The 19,765-nt window shown below is 28.7% G+C and overlaps 1 protein-coding gene across 3 annotated transcripts in view; it reads left to right on the top strand.

Moving 5' to 3' along the window:
• Positions 1-12,257, top strand: part of LOC111623203 (protein held out wings-like) — a 61,812-nt gene extending 49,555 nt beyond the window's left edge. The window contains exons 4-8 of one of the 3 annotated variants that reach the window (XM_023365700.1): positions 958-1,101; positions 1,996-2,074; positions 7,255-7,521; positions 9,223-9,307; positions 10,491-12,257. In XM_023365700.1, the coding sequence (XP_023221468.1) occupies positions 958-1,101; positions 1,996-2,074; positions 7,255-7,521; positions 9,223-9,296 (564 nt within the window). In that variant the 3' untranslated portion in view covers positions 9,297-9,307; positions 10,491-12,257. Of the gene's footprint in view, positions 1-957; positions 1,102-1,995; positions 2,075-7,254; positions 7,522-9,222 lie in introns of all 3 variants that reach the window. The other 2 variants (XM_023365701.1, XM_023365699.1) reach the window with 2 other exon arrangements.
• The last annotated feature ends 7,508 nt before the right edge of the window (positions 12,258-19,765 follow it).

The following is a 19,765-nucleotide window of genomic DNA, read 5'->3' as shown; positions in this document are numbered from 1 at the left end:
TATTATATAAAAATCCTATTCTATTGTGTGTTAATTTTGAATACTTAATTTTGTTCTAGTGTGTGTAATCTACACTACATTATTCTAAACTGTTAAATGCAAGATTTTAAGCTGAAAATGACCAGTTCTTGTTCAAAAGTGTTTGTTTCAAGGAGCCAACATTGTTATTATGACAAGTTAAAACTTGTGATTTAAAAATTGCTGTGCTTCTAAAAAAAATTTAATTTTACACTTTCTCTCTATGAACACATTTTTTCTGTTATGTTGTAAACTAATCTATATTTGATATATTTTGATGATAAATTTGAAGATATTTAAGCATTACCTGCCACATTTAGAACAAATTTATTACTACTATTAATGATGATAAATTTTAGATATGCATATTAAATAAATTTAGAATGCATTTAGCATAGAATATACCGTAAAGAATATATTTAACGTTTAAGCAGGCTGTCTAAACCTTGGATGAGGCTCGGGGTAGAGCTGGCCATTTTTTAACAGATAAAAGAAACATGCTACGTATTTTATTAATAAAAGTGGTCTTAGGTTTTATTTTTGTTACTAAAAATAACATTAATTTATAGAGGTTAAACCGTTTCAGGCACTAAGTTCTCTCTGGGCCTGGGAAAAAATCCTCTTGATGGCCCTGTGCTCGAGATATCAAATCTACAAAGAGAATTAGCAAGAATGTTTAGCTAGAAGAGTTCTGGAATTAATAATTTTTTAATTTTAAATTTAGTTTTTAAATACATAATTTCAATTTTATCTATTATTGCTTTCTAATAATTCTCTATGCTTTATATGCAGCATTTGGAAATGTAATCTGTAAGTAATAGTAAAATATAATCATATGGTAATTGTATTTTTAGTTTTATATAATATAATAGGAATAAATTTTTAAACACTTACTTATGAATTACTAATTGTTTAGAAATGCTTTTTTTTATGTAAAAGGAAGAACAAAACAGAGGAAAACCTAACTGGGAACATTTAAATGACGAATTACATGTTTTAATCACTGTTGAAGATACAGCAAATCGATCAGCTGTGAAATTACAGAGAGCTGTTGAAGAAATTAAAAAACTTCTTATACCAGTTGTAAGTTCATTTTAATTATGTAAATTTTTTGTGATTACTAAGATATATGTCCAAATATAATTGAAATCTTCACATAAAAGCTAATAACTGCACTAAGAATTTACTTATTGAAGTATACATTGTCATCAAAAATGTAAAGAAGAAAATTCTGCTAGCAGATTGGAACTATTGATCTTTGAAGGACAGTTTTTTTATCTGTTAAAATATTTCATTGCGATATATTGAAAAATGCACAGCTTTCTGTATCACTAAATTTGATTATATTAAGATAATAGTGGATAATATCTGATAGTAATATGCAAATTAAATTTTTCAATCCAGAAATATTCCCTAAAAGATTAGCAATTTGAATTTATGAACTAAAACTTGCCTTTTTGTTTGTTTTTGTAATTGAAATTTTTCCCTTCTCTTTCATTTTAAATTATCTAGACTTTTATTAGTCAGTTCAATAAGGATATAAATTGAATTTTAAAGATGTTATAATTTTTAATAATCTAATCAGTTATTGTTTTCAATAGGAAAATTGCTAATTACATATTTAGTCACCATATATAATAATTTTGTTTTTAAACTCTTACATTAAAGTACTTGTTATAGAAGTGAGTTAACAAGTAAATATTAATTTTTTCCCAAAAATTATTCAAAGAATTTATTTTATACATATCAATAATTATGTATATGTATGAAGTATTTGCATTTTTACCAAATTACTTAGTAATTATTTAGCTTTAATAGCCCAGTAAAGAAATTTGGCTGTTTGTTTGATATTTGAAAACTATGATTTTTGACTTTTAAGTATATAATTTAAAGTAATATAATATATATGATATGATATTAAAATGAAATTGCATGCTTACAAATTACTAAATTAATATATAAATTCTGAATTTGTAGACTGAAGGGGAAGATGAATTAAAAAAGAGGCAGCTAATGGAATTGGCCATTATAAATGGAACTTACAGAGATAGCAGCAGTATGTATCATTTAAATAGATACAAAATCTATAATACTAAAAATATATATATATATGGTGTGCTACAAAAAGTAGCAAGAACTGGATTTTAATTGTGTAATAGATCAAGTACTAATATATTATCTGGAAAAAAACAAATGCTTTACTATTACTTTAGTAATGCAGAAGAATTTTTGATTTTAATATTAAAGAAGTTTTTAAATTGCATTTTAAAATATTAAATTTATCATTTCTAATAACCTAAATTATTTTGTATGTTATGTGGATTGTTTAAAAGGCAAATTGTTTTCAGTGTTAAATTTATATTATTATTAAGATGTGGTAAATTTTTAAATACATAATAAATGAATTGCCAGTTCTAATTGTTTTTAATCACAGCCACTAGTTTTAGAATAAGTCTTAAATTATTTGGAAGTGATTATAATTAATTAAAATTATTAATAATAAACGTTTTACTTCACTGTTTATATTAACAAATTTATTTTCAATAGTTCATTAAATGTATATACTATTAGATTATAAAATAGATCTCCTAGTTCCTTGTTGTTAGTAGAACAATTAAGTAGTAGTATTGTTAGTTTGAGTAAGTAACAGAATGTCATGCCTGTGGAGTATGTATGCACATAAAAATACACTAGCTCACACTGAAAACAAGTTATAACCATACAGTACATTAGTTATATTTGAAAATTTAGTAAGTTACATAACTCATTAAAATATTTGTGAAAGCTAAGAGCATAATTGTGATAATTGATTAATACAATAAATCTGACTTACGGAACCTGTAACCGATGAATATCACTTTTTCTTTCAAAAATCAAACGTTTTCATAACCCCTTCTGGGTTCTTCATCAGGATAACAGCTGGATCGAATAGTGATTTTCAAGAAGTTTGAATGAATCCAAACTTGAATCGTTCCATTCGCTTAATCCGTCACGTGATACGATTGAAACTGTTCTATTTCGACAGTCGATGTTCAAATTTAAGAGAACGATCCAAAACATGTTATTGAGATATAAAGATTATTTAATATTCTCGTGTTCCCTAATATCGTTTATTTTTAAGGCTTAATATAATTTCCTTATCACTCTTTATGGAGTAGGTTTTGCCACGCCATGGAAAGGCTGATCTCTTCTCTTGAATTAATACACTCGGATTTGTCATACGCCCTAAAAATTTCCATCTCTTCTAGCCATTTTAGTTGGTGAATATGTGGTGTGGAGGCAATTATCCGTGCTGCATTGAAGTCCGCTACTATTTCGGGATCAGTGGCATAGGTGGAGAGTGAGGTTGTGTGCCTGTTATGATGTATATCCGAAATATGTTCTTTTAATCTAACCTCTAACGAGCGTTTAGTTGATCCCACTATACCAGGTCTCTGTTGAACCTGTTATCCCTTATAGGAATTTTATATACTCCTGATATCCTCTCCATCCTGGGTCCGTCTTTTTCATTACGTAGGATGTCAAACAAGGTGCTGCATCTTCTGTGTGCTATGTTAACATTTCGTTGTTTAGCAATGGTGTTGTACAGGGACTTCAATAGAGGGTTGAACTTAATGGGTATCCTCATATTTTCTATATTATTGCTTGTGTTTTGCATGTTGATTACAATGTTGGAAGAAGCCTGTGTTTGTTTGTGGCGCTCTGCGATCTTTTGTATAATATTTCGGTACCCATGTGATATGGCGATACTTTCCAAGTATTTTAACTCCTCCGTTAGTGCTTTTTGTGTGGAAGAGTGTGTGTAAGCTTGTTTAACCAATGCCCTAAAAGCCGCCATTTTGTACTGGAAGGGATCACATGAGCTTACTGGTATGTATGCCGATACATTAGTAGGTTTGCGAAAAACCAATGTGCGGATGATGGAATCATCAAATCTTATGTCCAAATCCAGGAAATGTACTCTGGTGTTACTGTGTTGTTCATCTCTAATGTCAGTCCATACGGGTTGTCATTCATTTCGTCTAAAAAACAGGCTAAGTTGGGAGTTGTCCTCCATAGGATGATGATGTCGTCGACATATCTTTTGTATAGTATAATGTCGTGGAGGAATGTAGGCAATGTCCTGTTTTCCAATTGTCTAATAACTAGTTCACATAAATCCCCGGATACCAAACTACCCATGGGAACACCTCTTGTTTGTGTGTACAACTTACCTTTAAATTGAAACACCGAGTTGTAACAAATTAAATGGGCCAATTCTAGTGCCTGATGATGTAGCTCATTGGAGCCTAATTTTTCAAAACGAAAGTCCCTTAGGGCGCAGAAGCATGGAGGAAGTTCAATCGACGGGTATAAGGATCTAAAATCCAATATTGTAGCATAACATGGAGAGGTGACGTCACCATCTTGAGTTGTTCTATTAATTTCAACGTGTTGGAGATGGAAAATTGGTATCCCTGAAGGCGTGGAGTAAGAATGTTGTGTACCTCTTCCTCTAGCTTTCGTGTGGGCACTTTGGCCCTATCCACCACTGGGCGTAGCTGTTTCCCTTCCTTATGTGTTTTAGCAAAAGCAAATAATTTTGGGGCATCCGGTGCGTCCATTATAATGTTCTTCAATTTCAATTTGGTAGCTAACTTCGTAGAGGCGAAGCGTTTGACTCTTGAGTGTATCTTATCTATCATGTTATATTGAACCTTGGAAAGTATCGCCAGATCACACGGATACCGAAATATTATACAAAAGATCGCAGAGCGCCACAAACAAACACAGGCTTCTTCCAACATTGTAATCAACATGCAAAACACAAGCAATAATATAGAAAATATGAGGATACCCATTAAGTTCAACCCTCTATTGAAGTCCCTGTACAACACCATTGCTAAACAACGAAATGTTAACATAGCACACAGAAGATGCAGCACCTTGTTTGACATCCTACGTAATGAAAAAGACGGATCCAGGACGGAGAGGATATCAGGAGTATATAAAATTCCTATAAGGGATAACAGGTTCAACAGAGATCTGGTATACGTGGGATCAACTAAACGCTCGTTAGAGGTTAGATTAAAAGAACATATTTCGGATATACATCATAACAGGCACACAACCTCACTCTCCACCTATGCCACTGATCCCGAAATAGTAGCGGACTTCAATGCAGCACGGATAATTGCCTCCACACCACATATTCACCAACTAAAATGGCTAGAAGAGATGGAAATTTTTAGGGCGTATGACAAATCCGAGTGTATTAATTCAAGAGAAGAGATCAGCCTTTCCATGGCGTGGCAAAACCTACTCCATAAAGAGTGATAAGGAAATTATATTAAGCCTTAAAAATAAACGATATTAGGGAACACGAGAATATTAAATAATCTTTATATCTCAATAACATGTTTTGGATCGTTCTCTTAAATTTGAACATCGACTGTCGAAATAGAACAGTTTCAATCGTATCACGTGACGGATTAAGCGAATGGAACGATTCAAGTTTGGATTCATTCAAACTTCTTGAAAATCACTATTCGATCCAGCTGTTATCCTGATGAAGAACCCAGAAGGGGTTATGAAAACGTTTGATTTTTGAAAGAAAAAGTGATATTCATCGGTTACAGGTTCCGTAAGTCAGATTTATTGTATTATATACAACCCAATGTGCAGTTGATAGTATATTATTATATAATTGATTAATCTTAATACCTATATCTTCATATTTCAATTTTTTTACTATGTTTTTCATTTTGCATTTAAAATTGTTTTTCTAGTTGACACAAAAATACAAAAATAGATTTAAAAAAAAAAAATTAGGAAAAACAAAGCAGTAATAAAATGCATTGAATAATCAGTGGAAATTTGTTGGTGATATTAATCTTTTCTTATAGGTTTCTGTTTTTATGTAAATTAATGTTTAAAAGTTCCACAGGCAGACCAATAGTAAGATGGATATCTTTTTTATTTTTTTGTATTCTAAGAAACACCTGATAGTTTCAAAATATTAGTTTTAGACTCTTGGTAAGTATTACCAATTAAAGTATTAAAATTTTTCTTGATGGTATTTGAAAGTTTTGCAAAAATTTACATGTTTAAAAAACTTTTAAATTATGAAACTTTATTAAGCAGTTCACAAAGAAATTTATATACTAAATAACTGATTTTTTCTTGCAGACTTAATATCTGCTAAGTAACATTTTTCTAGGATGTTTCAGGTTTTAATTCTAATTAAAATAAATCTTGTAAATTGACAACTCAATCTGCTTGACTGAATGATTCATATTCTAATACGATCTGGACACCTGTAATTTTTTTAAGAGTAATTCAAGTATGCATATAATTTTCTATTCACACATTTGACAACTGTTTTTTGAGCTGCTCATAATTGGAAAAATTGAAGCTACAAAATGTAATTTATTGTTCACTGAAAGCTTCAGGAATATTTTAATTTTTTTTAAATATTTATAAGATGAAATGTTTTCATAAAACTAAATTCTAATGTAATGTAATCTGTTATAAAAAGTTTTTGACATTGCAATTTTATGATTCAGTATCCATTATAACAATATATAAAAGTTATAAGAAAATATTTTATACTTACAAGCATTTGTGTAAATTTAACTTTTTTATTTTACAAATATTTTTATAATAAAAAAGTTAAATAATTTTTCATATAGGGAATTTCAGTAATTAATAATTAACCAGCATCTATCAGATGTTGGATTGTTTCAATAATTTTGCAATTATAGCTAAGATAATATCATCTTTCATAAGTAATGATTAATGCAAAATATTTATTTATTTTTTGAACATTTCATATATTTGTATTTCATTCTAATAGCTGTTTAAACTCTAAAAAACTTTCAATTATTTTGATAGTTATTTCAGTAATGAGATTTGTGAATGATCTTCATGATCTTTATTAATCGGTAAAGTTTACAAACTTAAAAGTTGTCAGTTATCCATTTATTTAAGTTTATAATAATCCAATTTTGATATTATTTTTCATTAGAGTATAGTCCAAGATTCTAATTTGTAATTTTTAGTGTGGTTTTTTAATATTTTTAGAATTTTTAGTATATAAATTCTAAATTGATAATTTTTAAATATTTAAATTATTTAATTTAAACATACATAATATATTATCATGTTTATGCTTAAAAATATTTTACATTAATTTTTTTCTATTATAAAATTATAAAAGCATTTTAATTACAAATTGACTGCCTTATTAATTTTTAGAGGCAGAACCACCTCGTCTTATTGCACCACCAATGGCTATTTCAAGTCCTCTTCGTGCACAAGCCACTCCTTTAGGAGCACCGCTAATATTATCTCCTCGTATACCAGTGCCAACGACAGCAGCTTTATTAAATGGAAGTGCACCACCACCTCTTATCACACCCACTGAGGCTGGGCTACTTTACACAACATATGCAGATTATCATCAATATGCTGCCTTAGCATCCCCATTATTGGCTGAATATCCAACTGAACATACTGCAACTGGTGGGTTATTTGGACGGTAGAGTTATGAGAATTATATATAAATATATATACATATATACTTTTTTCTTTGAGACCAAGTTTAGAATTATCAGATCTGCTTGATAAATTGCATTAAAACATTTAGTAAATATCACAGTAAAAATTTATATATTCATTGTCATTGTTGCAATATGTCATTGCCCATATATTTATAAAGGACTGTGATACATAAATTGACTCCCCACAAGGATGTCCATTTGTTGCTGTTAGATTTTTGTGTATGTGTCATAAAGAATATACAAACATGCATTGTTTTCCAAAATATAAAGCTTTATGCCATCTCTTGGTGCGACCAATCTCTTTAGAATCGGCAATCGTGCGATTTAATAATTTATATTCTCTGAAATTTTCTTATTGAAAAGAATACCAGTTTATTTTTCTTTTTGTTAAATAGTCTTGATTTTAAAATTACAATATACAATGCATGTCTGAAATCTGTGTAATTGCTTGCATGTCTTGTATTATCTCAGGGATGTATGTTCTATATTCTGCAGTACAAAGTTGCAGATAATTTTTCTGACATTAGATTACCTCATGCCATTTTTATTATGTATTTTATTTTTTTACTGTTCTGCAACAAAAACTTGCCTGGTCAAATCCACTCCTGGAAACTGCAGAGATTAGAAGAAAAAAATTGTGGGTGGACATCATTTATTTATAATCTTTTGAGAAAGGGCATTCATTATTTCTATTACAGAGGTATGTTTTTTGTTTTGTTTTTAGCATTAAGTTTTGAAGTTATTTAAGAGTGACTTCTAAATTTGTAAGTCACAAGGTATATTCCCTCATAAGCATTGTGACATTTCGATATAGAATATATTTGAGGTGTAAATGTTTTGATTATATATATTATATTATGTGCATATTTAAGAAATTTCATTATGGAAAAACGGGAAATGGGGCCAACGTGTGAAAATGTGTCCCGGAAATTTTGCAGAATATTCTGCAGTTTGTGACTTGGGTGGCTGGCCCTATTGAACAGTCATGAACTTTGTTGTGTTTTGATATTTTTTTCATTTTTTGCTTATATTTCATGGTGCATTAGAGAAGCTGTGAGAGACAGCTTAATGCTATGGCTTCATTTTCTTAGCATTGTTTTAAGTCATTGAAGTTACTGTTGCTTTGTATTATTTTCTGATGAATTCATTCCATAGTGTCTTCGTTAGTGGACCAGGTGGGAATGACCAGGTCAGTCCTTAGCAATTAATTTCTTGGAGAATTATTTCTCTTTATGCTGTGAATAATAATAATGTAATTTGTGAGTGCCATATTAAAATTATTTAATGATTTGCAAAATTTTCAATAATAACTAATCCCAATTAATTTGGGACCATTTGTTAATAATAAATTAATATATTATGCTTTAAAAAATCCTTAATATAAACTTCTATCAAAAGAAAATAAATTGCATGCAGTGCATCCATATTTAATAAATAAGAATTTTGATAAAATTGCTTTTATGATTATACTTTTAGGTCTATATTATAGGAATTAATATGATCATGAGTAAACTTCTTATTTTTATTGGTAGGAATAAAAGTAATTCAAAAACAAAAAAATTTTTTTTAACAAGAAGATTGAAGTGACTAGTTTACGAGTCATTTGATCAGCATAAAAATATGTTTTGCATTCAATTTTTCTATCCTTCCTGTATATATTTAGGTGCTGTACTAAAGCAGAGAAGACATTTGAATTTACGAGAACATCCCTACCAGAGAGCTGGATCTCTGTCATAATGTAGACCAAGGTTGGTTGCATGTTGCATAATTGTTTGAGTAGTCACTACACACACTTTTTTTTCCTTAATTGTCTTTGCTTGAGTTAATTTGAGATAAGATTAGATATATATATATATATATCTTTTGTGTATATCATATTATATTTTCTATTAAAATAATGTAGGAAAAAATTGCCAAGGACTGACTATTACACTATAGATTGTGTTTTTATCAAATTTTCAAATTATTTTGCAATAATGAAATAGCCTGATTTTATTTTTGATATTGGTTATCTTCTATACTTCGCAATACAATGGGAAAGGGTCAGCCTGCCTTACAATACTATGTGCCATTTACAGGTTTAAAAACTTGCCAAATATACAGAAACTTTATTATTACTGATATTATATCTTTTTTTCATACATAGTTTTAATATCATTTTACATCTGAAACAGTGTTCATAGTAGTAATAATGCTTATAATTCAGTTTTGCAAACTAAATTTTCCTATCATTGGTTTATAAATTTTAAAATAGAAAATTCTCATGCTCAACAGTTGCCAAAAAGTGTTGCTCAATATATCATCTTTCTCCATATATATATATATATAAATATATATTATATAAACATATATAATATATATATGTATAATGATTATAATAATGTAATGTATCTATATGTAGTAGCCTTTTGAGAAAATGTATAATAGTTTGTAAATATTGAAATGTTGTACTCTTAAGGCTACAGGTTAAGTCCAAAGAAGTTTCAAGTTGCAAAATGCAACGCAACCAGATATTTATAATATAAAATTTGCTAATTGCTGGAAAAAAAGTTGGTTGTGTTGACTAATTCAGAAGCTTTTCAATAAAATATCATAGGCAGGTATAATAGTTAAAGCCCTGTAATTTACAAAGGATGCTTTTTCTGTCAGTGTCTTTCTATGCTACTGATATCTAATGCTTTCTAGAAAAAATTTGACCAAAATATTTACCAATTTTAGGTAAATATATAAATATATATATATGTATTTAATTTTAAAACAGCTGTGATTTATTTTGCATTTATGCATTCTTCGGGATTATTAGAAAAAAAATAATTAAAATCTTGTTAACTTATATTACCTAATCATTTTTAATAACAAACTGAAATCCTAGCTTCTGTTTCAGACTAAACTAACAAGTTCTTTTTTTCTCTTGTTCATATTTAACCCCAGCCTTCATCATACCACCAACACCAACATGACAGCTGAGGCTACTAACCCACCCGCTGTGATTCCTACTGATGCTCGTGTGTCTTAGCTACACCAAGCTGGCCACGCAAAGCAGCCGTTAGTGCTCTCTACCCTTCGTTGCCAAGATAAACAACTAACTAGAAGGTGGTCAAATGAATAGTGGTGTGCTTTACCAGCTGAAAAACTGTGGTAATGTCATCATTTTCTCTGTGGTTTTTTAGGGTATAATTTAACTTTTTCCCTACTTGATAATAGAAATAACAGATGTTCTAATCTAACCAATTATTGTTACTTGGAAGTGGGTAGAATTCTTAACTAACATTTATCTATGCTGGTGCAATAAGGCAGCTGCCGTTTTAACAATTAAATGTTACATTTGTTTTTTTTTGTTTGGAACATTCCATCATGCCAAAATGAAATGTATTTGATAAATCTATCAATAGTTAAAGTAATTTAAATTCTCAAGTGATTTTTGCAATCTTGTATATGTTTATGGGTTAGAACTAAGCATGTAATGTGGTGTGATGGTATTTCTGTCAGGGCAGCTCTTGGTACTTAATGTAATTTTAAATTGATTTCAAATAATACTGATTGTAGCTTTTGAATCAGTAAAGAATCATTTACAATTCTTATTTTGCTGCAGTGCAAGTGTGGTCATAATTGAATAAATACTTAAATTTGAAAATGCAAAATTTGGCTTGTAACTGCAGTTGTAAAACCTCAATATTGCTTGTCCAATTATTGTTGTTGTATGCCCTTCACGTTCTACAGGGTGCAAAGTGATTACAGTTTTTAGATGTCTCTCAGTTATTGAATCTCAGTGTTAGAATGTTTGTTGTACTTATTATTATTATTATATTATTATTATTATTATTATTATATTATTATTATTATTATATTATTATTTTTATGTCAAATTCCGACAGTCTCTTTGTTGGACTCTATCTTTTGGTTATGGAAATTCTGTTTTTTTCTAAGCCAGCCTTTCTGACAAATTTAGCACTATCTGAACAGCAGATGTGTGCCATGTTTTTAGTTAAGATAAAAACCAGTGGCTTGGTCACACTTAACAATGTGCCCTGGTTAAATTTTAGTGCCAAATTTCCATTAATATTTAGACTGTAAGTCAATATCCATTCCAGCTTCATTTCATTATTAAACCTCTGTCAAAAATGAAATTGAATACTCTATTTTTCAGTGTGTCTACATAAACTATTACAGTGACTATAATAATGTTGTTACATGAACATGTTGTTTGTGTTATATATAAATATATATATATCGACGATTGTTAGAAATGCTGGCTTTTAGGATAATTTGGCACTTACTTTTGCCAACAAATAGATCTGATTTAGAGATGTAGAGAGAAGACATGGTATTTTATCAGCCATGGACAAGGCAAAAATGCCATGTTGTTCTTTGTCTTATTGGTTGTGCCCAGAGACTCTAACATATTAGAGTTTTGCTGTTGTGATGTTTTGTACTTAATGCCTGCCACAAAAAAGTTGCAATGTATGTATAATCGTTTGTTCATGTAAAGAGAACTCGAATTGCCGTCCATAATACAAACGTGTAAAAAAAACATTAAAATTTCAAGACATCCTCATCTTTGTTGTATAAATCATAAATGTGGCAGGCTTTGAAAATGCTTCCGAACAAAAAATGTCAAACAGTATATTGTTAAAGCATTACTTCATGAATGTACTTAAAACATTCTGTTCATGGCAATAAAGTTTGTTCCCAGTTCTATGACTTGCTTTTTATTTATAACATAAATGCAGTAATTTAATATTTCTAAATTAAACAGTAAAAAATTTATATATAAATCTCTTAATACTTTCAAAGGTAATTATTAACTGAAGTAATACATGTTAAAATAATTTTCTCCTAAACAATTGAATTAAATGTGTGAAATGAATGCATTTTTTTAAAATCTAAAATTTGATTTTATTAATTTTTTTAAAATGCTTTAATTTATTTTAAAGTTTTATAGTAATTTAAGATTTAAATTGAATAAATGTGTTTATTTTAGAAAGAATGCCAGAAAGTAGGGGAAAAAATCAAGAAAGTTTGTCATGTTTTAATTCATCATCAAGTTGTAATAAAAATAAAGATTTTATTTTTTTACCCAAATATAATTTTTGTTTTTAAGCAATTAATATATATATGAATACATATTACAGTCAGTTATTTATATTTTAATTTTCAAGTGTTTGTCAAAAAATCTAAAAAATTGCAACATATTTTATTATTTACCATTTTATATATTGATATAAAGAGCAATAAGTATAATTTTTGAGTTTTCTAGGTCTTACGAAACTATTTACTTGAATATAACTTTCCAAATTGATAGAAGCTTAAAGAAAAAGCACGATTTTAAATAACGTATATATATAAAGGTAATGAATTAAAACTTTTATAAGTTTTTTTACAATTATTAAAAATTCGTTAAAATTAGAATAATTTTCTGCTTATGAACTTTTTCTTTGTCATAGTTTAAAAATTTTTATTATAAAAATAAGTTTGTTACTAAGAAAACTTATGAAAATTCAGACTGATTTGTAAATATTTAAAATTTTAAAGTCCACTTTCGTAATTCTTATACTTCAAACTTTTCATTAATAGCTTTATAAAAAGTAAAATTTTTAAACAGATCAGTGTATGTTTAAGATTAATTTGCTAAAATATTCTAATAAAACATATATAGATTTTGTAATTATTATTTCAAAATAAATTATGTAAATTTTACAATATTCACAGATGTTAAATCCATGACCACCAAGTACTAAAAACTTATTTCATGATTATGTGCAATTTAAAGGTTATATCAAAACATTATATAAAATATTTTGTTACAAAGTAATAATATATCAGGAGCAATGAACATGTGATAATTTATCTTTGAAAACAAAATATAAATTTGTCTAACTATAAATTCAGTGACAAATTAACACATACATGTGTGTGGGACATTATTAGTTCTTGCAATATAAACTATCTTGACTAAGTTTGAGTCTGCCTTTCTATCACTTGTGAGTAAAATCTCTAACCTTGAATCCTCTTTTTCTAATCTCTCTAAGTTAAACTAAATTATTAATCCTGGCAAACAACCTGTATAATATATATTTTTCTCCTAAAGTCAAACAAAATTTTTTGTATTTCAACATTGTTCTCAAGTTGAACTAGTCAAAGCAGGTGCCAACCAACCTAAGTTCCACAAATCCCTGATCAAACAGCCTTAATACAGCTGGATAAGCAAGCCAATTTAGCAGATTTTTTGCTAAATCTAAAACTTAACTTTTAAGCTGTCTGACAATGCTAAAGATATGTTCATCTGGCTGAAATGTTAATTTATCATGGTCTCTCTTCTCTGCCTACTGTGAAATAAAGTTTAAATAAAACTACAATAATGAAAACACTAAATAATGTTTAGTGTTTAATTTCTATTGGAAAATACAGGAAATCCTCATTAGTTCAAAATTCAAGGGAGGAAATAATCACTGTTGAATTATTGGGTTTTGAATTATCTGAGATTTACATTTTCTGTACAATATGCCAATTACATGTAACTGATATAATTTTTGAGCAAACGGACATATACAGAATGCTAATTTTGTTAATTAATAATATGTATAAACTGCAGGTAAGCGAAATGTGTCCAGAGAGATCCTCACAGATTGCCAGATGGGTTTTATAAAAATAATACGTTCCATATTTTGAAACCATGTTGTATCTTTATATTTATTTTTTAAATTGCAATTTAGTGTAATAACCAACACTTGGTACAACATAATGAATGTTGTACCAAGTGTTGGTTATTACGCTAAATTGCGATTTATAACCCTCCGTAAGTCGCTAGGAATGGGGCCCTTACTTGAGTCGCATGGGTCTTACAGACCCAGTGTTTTTAATATGAAATAATTCAATTTTATCTATCGCGTAAAGAAACTACAGTTTCTTAGTTGGATTCTGCGCTTTGTTTTCTATCTAGTGATATAAATTACTTGCGTATTGACAAAATGAATTTATTAATATTTATTTTTATGTAATTCGATACGAAAAACGCAAAAAAATAAACATATCAAATTTCAACTCGCTGTAATTTATCTCCTGTTTCACCGATTGCCATCGGGTTTGTTTGTAAGTGGGGAAGAAATATGACACTTTCAAGCGAAGTGAGTAGAACTTTTGCACTACTGCGAGAAAATTTGTCAACCGACCCCGCGTTACCCCCTACCGCGAAAGTCAATAAACGTTAATTGTTTTATGACTCTATTTTCAACACTTCTTTTCTGAGTTGTAAATCGACTAATTGACAAAGATTTTACTTCATTTTACTCATAAGAATGTTGTCTTTATGATTTAATAGATAGTTTCGTATGATTTTTAGACATAAATTTTATTTTTAATTTTTTATCTGATATAGTCGTGTGTTAGGCTTAACTCGATCACCTATTTTCAAAAATTGACATCGTTCAAAATATTATAGAATCCATCAAAATTATTTGCTTATAGTTTAGTTATAAATGTTTTCTGTGCATGAAAAGAAGCGATCGAAAAAATAATGGGTGGACCATCAAAAATTCGGCAATTTACGACATGCTCTCAATTCTGAAATTTGTTTTCTTCATAATATAAAATTTTTACAAAATAATACTTAAAAAATACATCCATGTCAATACCTGAATGTTATAAAAATGCAATTATCAAAAATTTTGTAATTTTCACAATTTGTATTGTCATAATTTATTTTTGTTTTTTTCTGTCGCGCGTTGCGTATTGCGCGACAACAAAGTCGTAACGCGATTAAACGCAGCGATTTCATTTATAATTACTTAAAATGTAGTTTACGTTCTTGTTTTAGTTTTGTTTTGTTGTTTAGCGATGGAAAATAAATAGATAATAATTGCAGATAACAATTTAAAGTATTTTTATCAGATTAATTTAGATTATTTGATTTTACAATAATGATAGCTATGCGATATGATTGTCGCATAGTTGTAATTTTTCACTTTATATCTAATTAGCTCTCATAATGTTTAGGGGCTAATTAGCTAACATGTAGTTCTTTTATTTCGTTTGATCGAGTAAGCATCTTCTCAGAATTGTCTTGTGGGAAATTGACTGCGATAAGAATTAGCCTTTCACTTAAATCAATGTCAGAATGTAAATAAAAGTTAGTTAATCGCCATTTTCATCGTTTTCAGCTCTAATTTCGCTACTTTTCATTTTAATTGACGTTATTTAAACAAATGTTTGTTTTGTCAGGAACATTCAGGAGTAAAATTACCAGAATTACGGCTCTAAAATGAAGAAGATAGCTATTTGTAAGGTTTGCTTACATTCTGACTTTAATCACGTTGATTGGTTCTTCGCGGGAAAATCCAGACCAGATGGTTCTGAAGAAACCTCTCATTCGTTGAACTTAAATCAGTCATAATATAAATTACCAATTAGAGTGTAATAGGCGTAGAAACAAAAATTTTAAAGCCAATTAACAGCAATAACATCTTCCATAGACTTACTATAGAGAGTTGGAGTTTCCCGGGAATATTTATTGCTAGACAGTTTTGAGAACATGCTTACTCGTATATACATTGTGAAACAATATTTAATTAACAATTTATAGCTCAAAACGCGAATAAAACAAGCGAATTTATAGCGATTGTTTACATTTGATTTCCAAGATCATTGCCGAAAGGGGGGAGATATTTCCCGGCAATTTATAGCTAGACTGTTTTCACAAGTTTCCCATTGGTTAGTAAATGTAAAAAAATGCCAACTTGCATCGTCTAATATACGAAGAATCATCATAAGTAATATATAAAAATTATATGATAAAAATAGAATAATAATTAAAATGATTAAAAGTTAATTAGACATTAATTTTGAAAACAATATTATTAAAAAAAAAAAAACAAAAATATAAATATATAAATAAATAACGATATTATAAAGTATAATAGACACCGCGCGACAACTTCAGCGCGATAAAGTTATTGCGACACTCGCTATCGGCAACGGCGACAAATTAATTGACGTTTTTTTACCCCCTCCGTGAGTCGCATGGGTCTGTCATACCCATGCGACTCGTAAAGCATTTTTTTTCTAAAAAATGAGCGTTGCTATGCAAAAAATTTTAACAGCATGTTAATCTAATTAAAAAGTTTGAGGAATATTAATTTTTTTCAAATTTTTCAAAAAATATTTAATAGTAAAAAATTTTGACTAAAAATCGCGTCGGGTCTGTCAGACCCATGCGACTAACAGAAGGTAAAATAAATAATAATTTCTGCTACATTTTGAGGAATTCTGCTTTATTTTTAAAGTGGCCAAAAAAATAGTAAGTTTTCCAATGTAGTAGTGCCTAGAGCCCTACAAATATCTCAATCTGCTAAACCTGTAGCCCAGCCGTATTTTATGAGATAAGAGTAAAAAGGATAGTCCATAGGTAAGGTGACACCTGAAAATGTATTACTATAAAAGCAAAGTCATATTGATCCATTTAGAGGAGTTCTTGATTAACATGTGTAACACAGTTTAGACAGAGTTTTCACTTCAAAATTTGAACTATCAGAGGGAGAATTAATGCAGATTTCTTGTACTGATTTTTCTCATTCATATTTCTATTTAGAGTTCTTTGTGACAGTCCTCTTAAATTTTGTCTTCAGTGTTTTATGAATTCATGACATCTTTTATATTAATAATAATCTATTCACAAACCATCCAAATTTTCCTGTAGATATTTTCCTATAGATACTTTGTAATCAGTAGTGGGAAAATGCCAATTCTGGCTCACTAGAATGAGAATGACCCAAAATTGGAAAATTTCATAATTATGTAATCTCGCCCACCTCATTCACTTGCCTATAAATTTATCAAGCCTCAAAAATCAGAAAATCTACTATGAAGTGAGAATTTTAGCGTGCCTATGACTAGTTACTGACAAACTCAACAATGTGTGCTTTATTTGTGTTGCCGCATTCTCTCGTACCTCTATACACAAATCTTAAATCTCTTAGTTTGTTTAGTTCTTTAATATCTTCATCAGTCAAATTTTTATCAAATCGATCTGGCAGGAGAACTTGAAAATCATCTAACACTACTATTGTTTTATCACCGTAAAGGGTTGATCGATTTGACTTTATGGATTGGATATTTGTAATCAATTTCTAACTCATTTAATTTTTTGTATTTAAGTATTTTGAAGTTTACCAATAGCATTTAGTTTATTCAGAGTCTCCATTTATATAGGAGGAAATTTATTCAATATAATTTATAAATATTGAAATAATACTTTTTCTCTAATTTGGTAGGTAGATAGAACTAATATAGTAAAAACAATGACCAAAAATAAAATAAACTATATATCATATGCTAGAAATACATATACAGTACGAACTTCATTTTCAAGAATGTTCTCGCCATCATATGGATAATTGACAATAGAACTTATTGAAAATTCATCACCAGCTTTAAAAGGAATGTCATATTTATATTCTACATGCTCTTCTCCTTTCATTCGTACTATATCGCCTCTGATTATATCTATAAATATTGCCAAAACTATGCTTAAGTCCTTATTGCTTGTATGATAAAATACTTTTCTAATATGTCCATTTGCTGGCAACAGATATTCCTCGCAAGAAAAATTTAAACGATAAGTCTTTCCTTTCTCTAGTATAAATTGAAATTCAATAATACTTGTAAAGGACACTTCATTATTTTAGTATCAATGTAATATTTATTAGCAACTTCAAATTTTGAAGTAGGTTGTGAAACGTTTATTATTCTGTAATTATTAGCATCAAACGCATCATCCTATAAAACAATTGCATTCTTCTCTAAATATCATTTATTCACAACATTTTTGTCTTCCGTTGGACCAATTCTTTTGTTTTTTGCGTTGAAAGCACCATTATGTAATTTCAGACGTTTACTATCTAATTTCTGAAGTTTTTATCCCGTTTCTGTTATGAAATTATTAACATTTAAATTTAAATCATTAATATTTTTTTATGAATTAGTTTTATCAGTTATGTGATCATCTTCTAATATTTTCAATTTATTAGCATTTTATTTAGCAAAAGCTTGAAAATCTTTATTTAATTCACTGATTATTTTAAATTTATCTTTAGCAAAATTATCTATATATACCTTGGTTGCGGCATCATTTTCTTCTATTGGATGTTCGCTACATTTTAAGATCTTATTTTGCATATCATAATTTCCATTATACGTTAATTTAAAACCATTACCTGGAGGACCTTCTTTTACTTGGTCGAAATATTGACCAAAAAGATACAAGCCATTTGCTTTAAAATTTTAATGATTTCAAGTCTTGTTGTACATATTCATAAATCCTTCTCTTCTTTTGGCTAAAACAAAATAAAATCTATATGATGCTTCTCTCAGTTGCCAAAAGAATTCAACATTATTATAAGAGGGATGATTAGAAACATCGAAATGAATTATAGGATACAGTCTCCCATAGTTTGTATAACTTACTAAACAACCAGACTCTGTATTATTAGTATTTAATCCCGCCGCTAAGAAATCTGAATATCATCTCTAATAATCTAATTCTCCAGGTTTAAAACTAACATTATAATCTTCTGTTGGATATTTATCATTATTAATTCTTAACCAACATCTTATCATATCTAAGTTATCAAATATCATATTATTCTGGTTCTGATTATTTTCTTTCTCTATATATTGTGGGATTACAAAAATATTTCTGATTTCATTCGTTGTATTTACAATTATTGTACCGCTAGAACCATTTTGAACGTTACTTTTAATTAATCTAACAGAACACCAATTAATTTCTATATCTAATGAGGGATTTAGAGATACACTATTAAAATTAACTTGTGGTTCTGGATATAGTTTAATATGTGGTAACCAAAGTGAAATATCAGATATTATAACTTTATAATTCGGATTATCAACGTCAGTATGGATCATATCATTATTCGAATTTCTCCAGAATACAAATCTTACATCAATGTTTGATATTATTTTCCTAAAGTTGTTGAAAAATCCAAACATCTGTTTAACTGGTATCCACAGTTTGATCTTGTTACTGTTTTTGGTTAATATCCATCTTTCTGTAAATCCTTCGTTATAATTTACATGTTTCTTTAATCCTTTTAAAAAGGTCTCCATTTTTTCTCCAGTTCCAAGAGATTGATCATTGGGTCCATCAAATATTAAAATTTGCTTATCTGGTTATTCTGAGCTGTCTATGAAAA

Source organism: Centruroides sculpturatus, unplaced genomic scaffold, assembly GCF_000671375.1.
Source record: "Centruroides sculpturatus isolate CEXI.00-Female unplaced genomic scaffold, Cexi_2.0 scaffold8, whole genome shotgun sequence".
Classification (NCBI taxonomy): Eukaryota; Metazoa; Arthropoda; class Arachnida; order Scorpiones; family Buthidae; genus Centruroides; species Centruroides sculpturatus.
Note: the sequence above shows the minus strand (reverse complement) of the source record. Positions and strands in the feature narration are given on the sequence as shown.